The 14,973-nt window shown below is 38.6% G+C and overlaps 1 protein-coding gene across 3 annotated transcripts in view; it reads left to right on the top strand.

The window, feature by feature from the left end:
• Nucleotides 1-506: 506 nt before the first annotated feature.
• Nucleotides 507-14,973, top strand: part of PTPA (protein phosphatase 2 phosphatase activator) — a 42,665-nt gene continuing 28,198 nt past the window's right edge. For 2 of the 3 annotated variants that reach the window (XM_044663999.1, XM_044663996.1), the window contains exons 1-3: nucleotides 507-671; nucleotides 8,729-8,826; nucleotides 10,204-10,290. In XM_044663999.1, the coding sequence (XP_044519934.1) occupies nucleotides 641-671; nucleotides 8,729-8,826; nucleotides 10,204-10,290 (216 nt within the window). In that variant the 5' untranslated portion in view covers nucleotides 507-640. The remainder of the gene's footprint in view (nucleotides 672-8,728; nucleotides 8,827-10,203; nucleotides 10,291-14,973) is intronic. The other variant, XM_044663998.1, reaches the window with a different exon arrangement.

Raw genomic sequence — 14,973 nt, 5'->3', positions numbered from 1 at the left:
CATATGGGAGGGCAGCTGGAGTACCTGGCCCGATGCCCAGGGGCAGGGCTAGAACTCAGGGGGTGGAGGCAGAGCTAGTGAGGGGCGGGGCCAAATGAGGGGACTCGGGAGTCAGGAGGTCAGATGTCATTGCGGTCCAGTCTTCCTTTTCCTCAAACGTTACGTGGGTTCCTTCTGTTATTGTAGTTCCCCATTGCTATTACTATAATTTACCACTCGTCGGAGGTAGAAAGCATTAGTCATTTTTCACGGGGATGATTTTCTTGGTACTTCGTACTTGGTACTGCGGGGGGGAGGGGGGAGGGAAATCGCTGCCGCCCCGCATAAAGATGGCAGCACACAGGCCTTCCTCGGGGAGATACGAATGCCCCGCAGTAACATGGCTACCTCACTTAATAAATATGGCCTCCGCGAGCCCTCTCATTGGTGGATGCACTTCATAAGCGCCCCGCATCAACATGGCGGGTGTCTCAGATCTGGTGACGCTCGGTCGCGGTTTTCGGTTATAGAGAGCGGGTGCCGGTTCCTTTTCCGTAAATTCTTCCCTCACTGCCCGGGGTGGAGCCAGCAGGGGAGGCAAAAGAGGAAAGGTGAGAGGTGATAGCGGCGGGAGAGTGGACCGACCGGCTCCGTGAACAAGATGGCAGAGAGCGGGCGGCAGCCGCCTCCAGGTAGGATCTGGGCCTGACCAAAGCATTCGGGGCAATGTGGGCACTGAAGGGAGGCCGCCAGGAGGGCCATCAGTTGGGGAGGAGATACCGAGGGTCTTGATAGCCTGAGGGGATTGGGGACTGGGGACTGGAGTGACTGAAGAGATGGGGCAGAAGGAGGCCCTGGGGAAGGAGGAGGCCAGAGTGACTGAGAGAATGAGGGGCAGGAGGAGGCCAAAGTGACTGAGAGGATGAGAGGCAAGAGTAAGGTTCAAGCCTCCGAGGGGATGAAGTGCAGGAGGAGGCTTTGCGGTAGGAGGCCTGAGTGACTGAGGGGGAATAGGGGTGCTTTGGGGTGGAGAGGAAATACTATGGGATGAGGGGCAGGAGGGAGGCCCAAGTGTTTAAGTGGATGAGGTGCAGGAGGAGGCCCAGAGGCAGAAGGCCTGAGTGACTGAGAGGGAATGGGAGGAGGTCCAAGTGACTTAAGGGGATGAGGGACTGGAGGAGGCCAGAGTGACTAAAGGGATGGAGGGACAAGAGGCCCAAGTGACTTTGGAAATGGGGTGGGGCAGAAAGAGACCCAGTGATTAAGGATGTAGGAGTCAGGAAGGCATAGAGACTGAAGGGATTGTAGGTGGGGGTAGATTAGGACTGAATTTGGAGTTAAGAGGATCTAGGTTCCAGTTCTACTTGTGTGACTTCTGAGTAAATTGCTTAGCATCTTTGAATCTCACTTTCATTGTTTGTAAAATGGAGTTGGATCATCTTTTAAAGTTTCCATCTTGAAATCCTATGACTTTAAGAGATGAGGGGAGGATTTGTTAACTGCGAAGGTGAAATGGAAGGGGTTGATGATTTAGAGAAGATGAGGGATGGAAAGCAGTCTGAGGGGTTGAAAGGGGAGCATTTGGTGACTGAAAGAAGAGGGGTAGGGTATTAAAGGGGGAAGAGTTTACTAGGGAGAAGATGATGTAGAACAGGACATTTTAGAATGGACTAAAGAGTGACAGAAGAGAGGGTTTAGAAGAGTAGTGGGCAGAAGGAAGGAGATAAAAACTTCGTTCAGAGAATTGGCTGGAGGAAACAGGTTATTAATGCTAAGATGTTATGACAGGAGAAGTGTTTCAGAATTTTAAAGCTTAAAGGAACATTAAGAGTATCTCCCCAAGATTTATCCCTTATTTCTTTTCTTTTCCTCCCCCCCCCCCTTTCTTTTCTTTCCTTTTCAATAACTCCTACATTCTGTCCTAGCTCTAAGACAGAAGGGCAAGGCTGGGCAAACAGGGTTAAGTGACTTGCCCAGGGTCATATAGCCAAGAAGTATCTGAGGTCGTATTTGAACCCAGGACCTCCCAACTCCAGGCCTGCCACCCTATCCACTATGTTATCTAGGTGCCCCTATTCCATATTTCTTAGCAGAAAATTAAGGTCTTGATAGGCAAAGTGATTTCCAAAGTTCAAAGCTATTTTAGTGATGTGGCCTGGACTTCCTAGAATTGAGGTCCTTTCTTTCACCCAAGTGCTATGGAAAACATTCCCTCTTTTAGGCAGTTAGATTGAGATCTTGATGGATAGGATCTTTACCCAAAAAGGGAAGCTTTTCCAGGAATGAGCATTATAGGGTCAGAAGAAGCAATATATAGGTTTAAACTGGGGTGATTATGTGGAGTGGAATTTGGATAGAGATGTGAAAGGGAGTACTACTATTTGATGTTTGTTGAGCACATAAATGTGAGAGATGATGCTGTGATATTTGTAAAGGTGATTTTACTCTTTCTACTGTAATGTCTTGCCCTGCCCAATTGGACCCTTTCCCTCACATGGCACATTTCTAAGTTTTAGAGAATTTGAGAGGAGCTTCCTCTATTAGTAAAATAACCAATTTCAAATAACTGATTAGGCTAGAAGATTATATGGAAAAATCTCCTCATCCATATCTTCTGAACTTTGATTGCCCCTGGAGGTGGCTAGGTGATACAATGGATAAAGACCCATACCTGAGTTCAAATGCTGCCCAACACTTAATAGCCGTGTGACACAGGACAGTCACTCAGTGCCTCAGCTTCTTCATTTATAAAATGGGGATAACATCCACCTTAGAGAGTTGTGAATATCAAATAAGGTGATATATGTAAAACACTTAGAAAACCTTGAAGTAATATATAAATGCTATTTGCTGCTATTACTACTGATACTATCACATCCTTGACTCTTTTTTTTTCTCATTCTCCCTCTCTCGTTCCTCTATCCAAATAATTGCCAAGTGCTGACTATTCTACTTTCTTCAACATCTCTCACATCTTTTTTCTGCTTACTCATACGATAACCTCCCTAGTCTAGGTCCTTTTCACCTCTTGCCTTCATTATTGCAATAGCTTCCTAGTTAATTTCCTTTTATTAAGTCTTTTTCCTCTTTAGTTCTTCTTCCACATAGCTTGCCAAAATGAAATTCCTAAAGTGAAGCTCTGACCATGTTACTTCCCTGCTGGTGAAGTTTCAGTGGTTCCTTGTTGCCTTTAGGATAGACTGTAAACTTCTCTGTTTGGTCTTTGAAGCCCTTCACAATCTGGATCTCACTTGTCTTTCTATGATAATTACATATTATTCCATCAGTTAATTATGTCTTTCTATGATAATTATACATTATTCCATCAGTAGTTAAATTGGCATGCTTACTGTCCACTGTGACATATTATCTCTTACTTTTATGTCTTTGCTTAGGCTGACCTCCATTCCTGAAATAATTTTCTTTATTTCATACCATGGAAACACAAGCCCTTGTCAAGGCTGAGCTCAAGTGCTACTCCTTTAAAAAGTTCTTCCAGTTCCTCAGAGTGCAGCCTTCCCAGCAGTTTGTATTTATTTTGTACATAACTTGTAGTTACTCATTTGTAGTATTTTAGTAGAATATAAGCTTCTTGAAGATAGGAATTGTTTTTGTTTTGTATTTGTCTTTCCAGTGTCTGTCACATAGTAGGTACTTAATAAGTGTTTACTTATTGATTGCCATTCCTGGGCCAGGTATGCTGAACTGGATTCAGTATAGCACTTTTCATGTTCTTGTCTTTTAAGGCTCACACTCTATTTTGGTATTACATGTTCAAGAGTCACTGCAGTGTCATAGGACCGTGTTACAATGACTCCTGAATCAGCAGTACTCAAAGATTACAAGCCTAGATTGCCTCAGTAATTTCTTTTAGTTAAGGATGACACTGGGATCAGTGTCCATTAAGTATTGGTAGGCCTCAACATAGTAATGAGGTATATTCTGGAAAGTAGTTTTCACATTGACACTTTGGAACTTGGTTAGTTTTTTACCATAGAAATGATGTTCCTAGACTAACAGATATAAGCTTGATTAACAAATAGCATAGCTGAAATTAATAGTTGATTGCTAAAAGTACTAGTTTAAATTGTAGATTCTGGTCAGGGCTCATATTTCAGAGAACAGGACTCATACTTCAGATAGCAGGGCCCACCCTAGAGAAAAATTTATAGACCAAATGTTGCATCTTCTCACTTGCCATTCCTAGGTATTTAGCCAATTAGTGCCCTTATACTGTTCTAGTCTCCATTTCCTCAACTTTGCTATCCTACTCAAGTCAGTCCTATCACCTTCAATGATCTAAAATTACTAAATTACCTACATGCTAATCAAAACTCTTTCCATTGAATCAAACTAATAAATAATAATATGATTCTTTGATTTTTTTCAGAGATAATTTCCATTTTTCTATTTTTCTCAATATTTTGTTTTTCCCCAATTACATGTAAAAACAATTTTTAACATTTGTTTCTAAAAAATTTGAGTTTCAAATTTTCCCTTCCCTCCCCTCTGCTTCCTTTCCCTTCTCAATGAGATGGCAAGTAATTTGATTTAGGTTATAAATGTGCAGTCATGCACAATATAAATCCTTATTAGTCATGTGAAAGAAAACAGATCAAGAAACAAACAAGAAGTTTGAAAAAGTATGCTTTGATCTTCGTTCAGACAATATCAAGTCTTTTCTGTGGAGGTAGATAGCATTTTTCATCTTAAGTCCTTTGGAATTATCTTCAATCATTATAATGCTAAGAAGAACTGTCATTTATAATTGATCATTGTATAATATTGTTGTACAGTGTTCTCCTGGTTCTGCTCATTTCACTTTGTCTCTATTCATGTAAGTCTTTCCAGGTTTTTCTGAGAGCATCTTGCTTCTGAGAGTATTTCTTATAGCAATAGTAGTATTCCATCACAATCATATACTACATCTTATTTAGCCATTCCCTATTTGATGGGCATCCCCTCAATTTCCAATTCTTTGCCACCACAAGGAGAGCTGCTATAATTATTTTTGTACACATAGGTTTCCTTTTTGTGTTTTTAATCTCTTTTGGATACAGACTTATTCGTGGTATTGCTGGATCAAAGAGTATGTACAGTTTTATAGTCCTTTGTACATAGTTCCATATTGTTTTCCAGAATGGTTGGATCAATTCATAACTCTACCAACAATATATTAGTGTTTCAGGTTTTCCCAGATTCTCTCCAGCATTTGTCATTTTCCTTTTCTGTCATATTAGTCAATCTGATAGGAATGGAGTGGTACCCCAGAGCTATTTTAATTTGAATGTCTCTAATCAATAGTGATTTAGGACATTTTTTCATATCAATATAGATAGCTTTGATTAGTTTATCCAAAAATTGCTTGTTCATACCCCTTGGTCATTTATCAATTGGGGAATGACTTATGTTCTTGTACATTTGACTCAGTTTTCTATATATTTGAGCAATAAACCCTTTATCAGAGAAACTTGATAAATTATTTTTCATGGTCATTATTACTAACAGCATTTCCCTCCATCCTATTTTCCCCTCTATTTATTCTACTTTTTCCTTTCACCCTGTCTGTCCTCAAAAGTGTTTTGCTTCTTACCATTGCCTCCCCTAATATGCCTTCCCTTCTATCAGCAACCCCCCTCTTCTCTTGTACCCTTTTTCTCCTACTTCCCTGTAGGATAAGATAGATTTTTATACCCAACTGGGTGTGTGTATTATTCCCTCTTTGAGTGAATTCCAATGAGAGTAAGGTTCAAATGCTCCACCTTCCTACTTTAAGAGCTCTTTAGTGCCTTTTTTATATGAAATAATTTACTTCACTCTATTTTACCCTCCCCTTCTCCCAGTGCATTCCTCTTTCTTATCCCTTTATTTTTTTTAGATATCATCCCATCATATTCAACTCACACTGTTCCCTTTATGTATGTTCTTTCTAACTGCCATAATGATGTTAAAGTTTTTAGGTGTTGTAAGTATCATCTTCCCTTGTAGGAATGTGAACAGTTTAACCTTATTGAATCATTTATGATTTCTCTTGCTTATAACCTTTTTATATTTCTCTTGAGTCTTATATTTGCAAGTCAGATTTTTCTATTCAAGTCTGGTCTTTTCATCAGAAATGCTTGAAAGTCCACTATTTCATTGAATATCTATTTTTTTTCCACTCAAGAATTATACTCTACACTATATACTGTACCAGTTTTGCTGAGTAAGTGATTTATTGGTTGTAATCCTAGCTCCTTTGTGCCCCTGTTCCCCCCAGAATATCATATTTTAAGCTTTCTGATCCTTTAATGTAGAAGCTGCTAAATCTTGTGTTATCCTGACTGTGCTCTAATATATTTGAATTGTTTCTTTCTAGCTGTTTGCAGTATTTTCTCCTTGACCTGAAGGCTCTGGAATTTGGCTATAATATTCTTGGGAGTTTTCATTTTGGTATCTCTTTCAGGAGTGATTGGTAGATTCTTTCCATTTTTTTTGTAAAAGGGATAAAAAGTTACGGTTGGACTGAATATTTAAAGAGTTTTGGTTGCCAGGAATTTAATCAATTCCAAATGATTTTTTAATGGTAATTTATTTATGAAATATAGAAAGAGTGAAAGTAAGAAAATCAGAGAGAAGATAGGGTAAGATATCTAACCTAACACACTAAGCATTTTTTCTCTAGCCCCTGGCTCAACCCAGACAGGGCTAATTAGTCCTCAGCTGGAGGGACCTCAGCTTTGAGCCGAGGGCACAGTGATGAATAAAGCTGGGACTTCAGCCACAAACTCTCTCCTGAGAGAGGAGACCTCTCCTGAGGATAGATCCTTTAGAAAATCCAGGAAGGAGTCAGTCTTTTTTCATTACCCACATGGTAGTTCTAAGGAGAAATAGAAAGCAATCCAAGGTTCTCAGCCAGAGCTCCTCCAGGGTCCTGTACAAGGCGAAAAGAGAGAGTTCCCAGGAGATTCTGGCCACTTTTAAAGACCATTCTTTTCGTCACTTCCTGTGCATTCCTTCCGTTTTAACATGTACCAATTACATCTAAAGTTTTGCTTAGGACTGTCCAGGGGGCAGTCAGTAGATTCTGATTTGTCACCCACTTTTGCACACATGGGTTACAGACCTCCCCCACTCAAGTGTAAGTGGGGTGTTTATACTTTTGGTAATTAAATCTAAAAATGGGCAGGGTAGAGTTAATACCATCTTCACATATTTTACCTTCTGGTTCTAAAATATCAGATCAATTTCTTGAAAGATGATGTGTAGGCTCTCTCTCTTTTTTAAATAATGGCTTTATTTATTTATTTACAATCCAAAAATTCTTACATTTTCTCTTCTGATTATATTTTCCAGGTCAATTTTTTCCCCAGTGAGATATTTCATATTTTCTTCTATGTTTTCTTCTTTTTGTTTTTATTGTTTCTTGAAACCTCATGCAGTCATTAGCTTCCACTTGCCCAATTTGAATTTTTAAAGAATTATTTTCTTCAGTGAGCTTTTGTACCTCTTTTTCCCATATCAATTCTGTTTTTTAAAGAGTTCTTTTCTTCAGTGAGTTTTTGTATATCTTTTTCCATTTGGCCAATTCTACTTTTTAAGGAGTTCTGCTCAGTGGATTTTTGTGCTTCCATTACAATTGGCCTATTATTTTTTAAGTGTTATTTTCTTCAGTAGTTTTTTTTTCCTTCTTAACCAAGCTAGGTTTTTTTTTTTTTTCATGATTTTCTTGTAGCAATCTCATTTCTTTCCTTAGTTTTTCCTTTGCCACTTTTATTTGATTTTTAAAATTCTTTTTGAGTTCTTTTAGGAATTTCTTGGGGGCCTGAGGCCAATTCACATTTTTTTTTAGAGGCTTTTGATGTAGTTAGTTTTGACTTCATTGTATTCTGTTTGTATTTTGATCTTCCCTGTCGCCATAGTAACTTTTTATATAGTTAGTTTCTTTTTTTTGTTGATTGCTCATTTTCCCAGTCTATTTCTTGACTTTTAACTTAAAAAACTATTAAAGTTCAACTCTGAGTAATTCCATTTTTTAAGAGGCAGTTTATTATCTCAAAGGGTTCGTTTAAGTGATAGAATTTCAGGAAGTAAAACAAAATGGAAGAGAATATCAGATAATGTGGGAGAAGGTATTTGTTGGCAAAGGATCATGAAAGTAGGCATACCAGTCCTGCCTAGGATCATTTCCCATATCAACTCTCTTAAACTATTTCTGTTTTTCACAGTTTCTTCCCATCCTCACTTTCAAATCCACAAGTTCTTTAGAAGCTCTAATTTTGTTTCCATAATGGTTTATTTGAAATGGAAGGGAGAAAGGGAGGAGTTAAGAGCAAGAGATCATCTGTTATATGAGTTAGTCATAAATTGAACAATCAGTATTTTTAATTTCTTTTGAAGAAATACAAAGGTAAGATAATGTTGGCTTTTTTTTTTTTTTAAACCCTTACCCTCTGTCTTAGAATTGATACTAAATATTGATTCCAAGGCAGAAGAGTGGTAAGGGCTAGGCAATAGGGGTTGAATGACATGCCCAAGAACACACAGCTAAGAAATGTCTGTGGCCAGATTTGAATCTAGGACGTCTCATCTCTAGGCCTGGCTATGCACTGAGCCACCTACCTGCCCAAAATGTTGGTTTAATATTGACATGGTTAGATGGATGTCCAGGTTCATATTTTAGGGAGTTAAGGTTTGGAAATATCAGGGCTAGAGAAGGAATCCAATTTCCTGATTCAGAAGCTATTTGATTGTCTTTTTCTTCACTCAGACCCTTTGGAGGATGCCTGCTCTACTACTCATAACTTCATGATTCCAAAGAAGGAGATAAACACAGTTCCTGACATGGGCAAGTGGAAACGGTCTCAGGTACAAGTGGGCAGTGTTGGTGGGTAAATATTTCATGTTTCAGAAGTTATGCTGTAGGGTCAGAACTGGAATGAGATGACGATTCTGTTCTGAAAAGTAATTTTCCCTTGTGCCCAGGGTCTTATTTATTGGTAGGATTGGGGAATTTGGGACTCAGCCCTACTTGCCTATAGAATCTAAACTTTTAAGGAGAGAAACCATTATTTTATCTTCTACAAGAAAAGTACTCAGTTACCCAAGAAGGTCTTTTGGGATTGGGACCAGGAAATCTGCCCTGATTCTCATGAGCCATTAATATGCTTGCATTTTTGTTTAATTTGCCGAATTAGCGTGAAAATCTAAATGATAGAGGACTGGGCCCATAATTTTAGTCCTTTGCTTTCTTATTGGAGTTTTGAAAAGTAAGAGACTTAGCTTCTCTTATTTCATTTGTTGGAGGCAAATTCTGACTTAGAAGGAGATTCCCTGGGCACAATCTAGTATATTAGCTTTTTTTACATTTAGTCTTTGCCTCTGCATTTGATTATTAGTTGGATATGTGCTCAGACAGTTGGATTCATGGTGTTCCTTAAGGAAAGAAGTCTTTGGGGAGAGTTTTTATAGAAATTTATCTCACTCTGGTTTGAAGTTTCCATCCCAGGTTGTTCTTATATTTTTGACCAGAGAGGATCCAGATACAAGAATACTGCCTTCCTAGATGATGTTTAGTTATTATCTACTGGGGAAGAGACTCAATGTCTAGGGTTGGAAGAAGAAAAAGTGAGAGAAAAAGAGGCATGAAACGAGTAGGCAATAAGTAGATCACTGTTTCTGGAACTTCTTAGTATTAGGTATGACATAGGTTCTTATCCTGTATAGCCTATTCTTATCCTAATAGTTTTAACCTTTAGATTTTGGGGCAATATGAGGAACAAAGATGGTAACCTGGGATATAAGTATAGAGGGGCTTGGTACTCATTGGTTTGACAACTGGAAACTATTTCTTCACCCTTTGTGAGAAGTTGGCCTCTTCCTCATCCAGTCTTTATGGGATGGGCTGAAGGGAAGATAAAAAACAAATATGTAGTTGTTGAAGGGTCTGAGTTGGGGCAGGGGGTCTTGAGGCATGTGAGTGTGGGAATGTTTGATGGTTAGCCAAACAGTGTCCACTGAAGGAATCTGTACTTTGCTGATATTCTAGAATTGAGGATTTGGCAGGTGGGTGGGGATAGATTGGAGAGAATTTAGATGTATCATTTCCTGCATTCAGGGCTTGGAAGCCTTGGAGCATCTGAGTATGATGCATGCTAAATAATTAGAGCTGGGAAATAATCCTCAGAGACCTTCATAGTAGGTTCCAGGTGATAGAGCTGATTCTTTCTCTCTCTTTCTCTTCAGGCATATGCAGATTACATCGGCTTCATTCTGACCTTAAATGAAGGGGTTAAGGGGAAGAAGTTAACCTGTGAATACAAAGTCTCTGAGGTAGGAGAAAGCAACTTCTATGCCATTTTGAGAGCAGTTTTAAATTTGAGGGGGGGTTGAAATAGAGAAGTGCTTTGTCTATTTATGATACAGAGTTTCTATGTGAGATCCCCTAGATGTTATGCTGTAAACTGTTTTGCCCCAGGGACTTTTAATTAGTTTCCATTGGTTGGGTCCTGTGCCTTCAGTGGACATCCTTCAGCAGGTTCTAGAACATTTAGGCCAATGCTGAATTCTCAGCACCACCAGTTTTTCATTGACAGCCTTGGGCTGTGTTGGGTAATTCTAGTTCCTGCTTATGTTCCAGTTTTCTCACTTATCCAAGTTTCTCTTTGTTAGAGAATGCCACAATGTCATAAAATGCCCTCAATTCTTGTGAATTGATTGACTTTCTGATTTGTATAGGTCTTTTCTGATTTGTATAGGTCTCTTGACTTGGTCAGCCTGCAAAGAGTTAGGTCAGCTGCTCTGACAGTGAGCCAGTTGGACTAGTATTTGAATTGAATTGTTATGTTCCCATCCCCTACCAGTATCCCTTTGAGCCTTTGGGTTGTGGCTTCACATCAAGTAAACTTCTTTTGACATAGCTATGACCTTGTAGGAAGTGCTGTGGTGAGATAGAGTTGAAGTCAGGAAACCTGGGTTTGAATTAGGCTTCCCACTAAATTGCATTGTAATCTTAGTTGGTTACTTCTCTGAACCTTGGTTTCTTCATCTGTAAAAGTGGAAGAATAATACTCATGTTACTCTCTATCACTGTAACTATGAGGAATATGTTTTATAAATCTTAAAGTGTGGGGTAAAGCCAGGATGGCCGAGTAAAGTCAGGGACACTCCTGAGCTCATCCAAATTCCCCTCCCAAACAACTTTATAATAATGCTGCAAAACAAATTCTGGAGCAAAAGAGTCAACAAAAGGACAGGATGAAACAATTTCAAAGACAACTTAGAAGGTCAGCAGGAAAGTTCTGTCTCACTGAGATGAAAGTGGAACATAGTCTAGCATGGGTCCTGCCTGGCAAGCCCACAGCTGGTCTTAGGGATGACTAAAACAGCTGGTTAGAAAGAAATTAAAGGAGACCCTTTTCTTGCACTAGGTATAGGTCTCTGTTGCATTGCCCATGCTTGATTCCAGGTCACAGGCCCAGGGTGAGGTGAAGCACTAGCAGGAGCAGGGACCTGGTCACATTTCCAGGGCAGAAAAGAGTGCTTGTGGGTGTTCATTGACCAGAGCACAGGTCAGGAGAATAATGACTACACCTTCCCTTAGATCATACCACCTTAGAAGAACGAAAACTTAGAGCCCCCTAGAAGTAGCTCTGAAAACAGCAGCATGAAAAATCTTGAAGTTTGTGATAGTGCCCCCTCCATCCTAGAAGCAGAGCCCAACTTTAACATAACGTTAGAAGTCAAGAAATAGGCCAGGAAAAAATGAGCCAACAACCAAAAAAGAACCTGACCATAGGAAGTTATTATGATGACAAGAAAGATCAAAAAGCAAACTTAGAAGAAGACAACAGTGTGAAAACAGCTACATGCAAAATAAACCTCAGAGAAACATGCAAATTAGTCTCAGTGCTCTCCCCCACTCCCAATTTCTGGAAGAGCTAAAAAAGGATTTGAAAAATCAAATAAGAGGGGCAACTAGGTAGTTCAGTGGATAAAAGAGCCAGACCTGGAAATGGGAGGTCCTGTGTTCAAATGTGGCCTCAGATACTTCCTAGCAGTTTGACCCTGGGCAAGTCACTTAAACTCAATTGTCTACCTCTTAATGCTCTTCTTCCTTGGAATTAATTCTACTTAGCATTGATTCTAAGGTAGAAGGTAAGGATTTTTTAAAAAATCAAATAAGAAAGGTAGAGGAATAATTGGGAAAAGAAATGAGAGTGATGTAAGAAAATCATGAAAAAAGTCAATAAGGAGGGGCAGCTGGGTAGCTCAGTGGATTGAGAGCCAGGCCTAGAGACAGGAGGTCCTAGGTTCAAATCCGGCCTCAGACACTTCCCAGCTGTGTGACCCTGAGCAAGTCACTTGACCCCCATTGCCTACCCTTACCAATCTTCAACCTATAAGTCAATGCACAGAAGTTAAGGGTTTAAAATTTAAAAAAAAAAAAAAAGTCAATAAGGGAGGCATAAAAAATTACTGAAGAAAATAACAGACTAGGGCAAATGGTAACAAAGGCATAAAAATTGACTAAAGAGCAGAACTTTTTACAAAGTAGAATTGGCCAAATGGAAAAGGAGATAAAATAGGTCACTGAAAAAAAATAATTCCTTAAAAATTAGAATTGGGCAAGTGCAAAAGGTACATAAAACTGTGTTACTCTTTGACCCCACAAAACTACTACTAGGTCTATATCCCAAAGAGATTTTTAAAAAAGAGAAAAGGAACTATTTGTACATAAAGTGATTGCAGCTCTTTTTTTTTTGTGGTAGCAAATAATTGGAAATTGAGATTTCCCATCAACTGGGGAATGGCTGAATAAGTTGTGGTATATGTTTGTAATGGAATATTCTTGTGCTATGAGAAATGATGATCAGGGCAATTTCAGAAAAACCTGGAAAGATCTATATGAAATGATACAAAGTAAATTGAGCAGAACCAGAAGAGCATTGTACCCAGTGCCAGTAATATTGTACTATGATCAGCTATGAACAACTTAGCCATTCTTAGCAATACAATCATCTAAGACAATGCTAAAGGATTCATGATGAAAAATGCTGTCTAATTCCAAAGAAAAAACTGAGGGAATCTGAATACAGATTGAAGCATACTATTTTTCACTTTATTTTTGTGTGTTTTTGTTTTTGATGTATCTTCTTATATGACTATATATGTATAACCAAGATCAAATTGTTTACTATTTCAGGGAGGGGGAGGGGAGGGAAGGAAAGGAAAGGAGAGGATTTGGAACTCAAAATTTTAAAAAAGATTGTTAAAAATTGATACTAATATAATTGAAAAAAATTTTTAATTGGACAAGTGAAAGCCAAGAGACATTAAGAAACAATAAACCAAAGTCAAAGGAATGAAAATATAAGAAAAAAATGTGAAATATTCACTAGAAAAAACTGACCTGGAAAATATATCAAAGAGATAATTTAAGAATTATTGGATTGTAAATAAATCTCTTTATTTAAAAAGAGAGAGCCTAGACATCATCTTTCAAGAAATTGTCAAAGAAAATGGCTTTGGTATTCTAGAAAAAGAAGGTAAAATAGAAATGGGAAGAATCTACCAATCACTTCCTGAAAGAGATACCAAAATGAAAACTCCCAAGAATATTATAGCCAAGTTCCAGAGCTCCCAGGTCAAGGAGAAAATACTGCAAGCAGCTAGAAAGAAACAGTTCAAATATCTTAGAGCCACAGTCAGGTTAGCATAAGATTTAGCAGCTTCGACATTAAAGGTTCAGTAGGCTTGAAATATGATATTCTAGGGGGGAACAGGGGCACCTACCCAGCAAAACTGGTATAGTATATAGTATAGAGCAGTGATGGGCAAACTATGGCCCCCGGGCCAGTTGCGGCCCCCTGAAATGTTCTCTCAGGCTGAGCTGTGACATTATTCCTAATCTGAAGATTATAATGAGTAGAATACAATACAATGAAACTTTGAAAGAGTTGCCTTAGAAACAGACTGACAGATGAGCATTTCCTTTCCTTTGGCCTTTTTAAAAAGTTTGCCCATCACTGGAATAGAGTATAATTCTTGAGTGGAATAAGTGGATACTCAATGAAATAGTGGACTTTCAAGCATTTCTCATGAAAAGACCAGACCTGAATAGAAAATCTGACTCGCAAATACAAGATTCAAGAGAGACAAAGAAAGATAATAAGCAAGAGAAATCATAAGTGAATCAATAAGGTTAAACTGTTTACATTCCTACAAGGGAAGAAGATACTTACAACACCTAAGAACTTTATCATCATTATGGTAGTTAGAAGGAGTAAATATACATAGAGAGCACAAGTGTGAGTTAACTGAAAGGACTATTAGGAGAAGGGGGAATGGAGAGTTAGAATGAGGTAAATAATCTCACATAAAAAAGGCATGAAAGAGCTTTTACAATAGAGGGGGAAGTGGGAGAGGTGAGGGAAAGCATTCCAACCTTACTTTCATTGGAACTGGCTCAAAGAGGAAATAATATACACATTCAGCTGGGTATAGAAATCTATCTTACCGTTACAATAGGGAGTAAGAGGGGAATGGGACAAGAGAAGGGATGGTAGGGCTGATAGAAGAAAGGACAAATTGGAGGAGATGGTGGTCAGAAGGAAAACGTTTTTGATGGAGGACAGGGTAAAAGGAGAGCGAGACAGAGAGAGAAGGAGGGAAAATAGGATGGAGGAAAATAATCAGAACTGTGAATGTGAATGGGATGAACTCACCCATAAAATGGAAGCAGTTAGCAGGGTAGATTAAAAATCAGAATCCTATAAAAACTGGGGGAAAAAAGTTTTCAGTTTAATAAACTGTATTTCTTAAATTTAAATAGAACAGAGTCATATTTATAGTTATTCTCCAGTAGAGTTATTCCCCAGTAGATAATAATCAAAGGATATGAAGGGAGAGTTTTCATAAGAAGATATCAAAGCTATCTATTAGTCATATGAAAAAGTTCTTTAAGTCATTATTGATTAGAGAAATGCAAATTAAAACAACTTTGAAGTACCATCT

This window comes from Gracilinanus agilis, chromosome 2 (assembly GCF_016433145.1).
Source record: "Gracilinanus agilis isolate LMUSP501 chromosome 2, AgileGrace, whole genome shotgun sequence".
NCBI classification, from domain to species: Eukaryota; Metazoa; Chordata; class Mammalia; order Didelphimorphia; family Didelphidae; genus Gracilinanus; species Gracilinanus agilis.
This window is presented reverse-complemented; position numbering and strand designations above follow the sequence as displayed.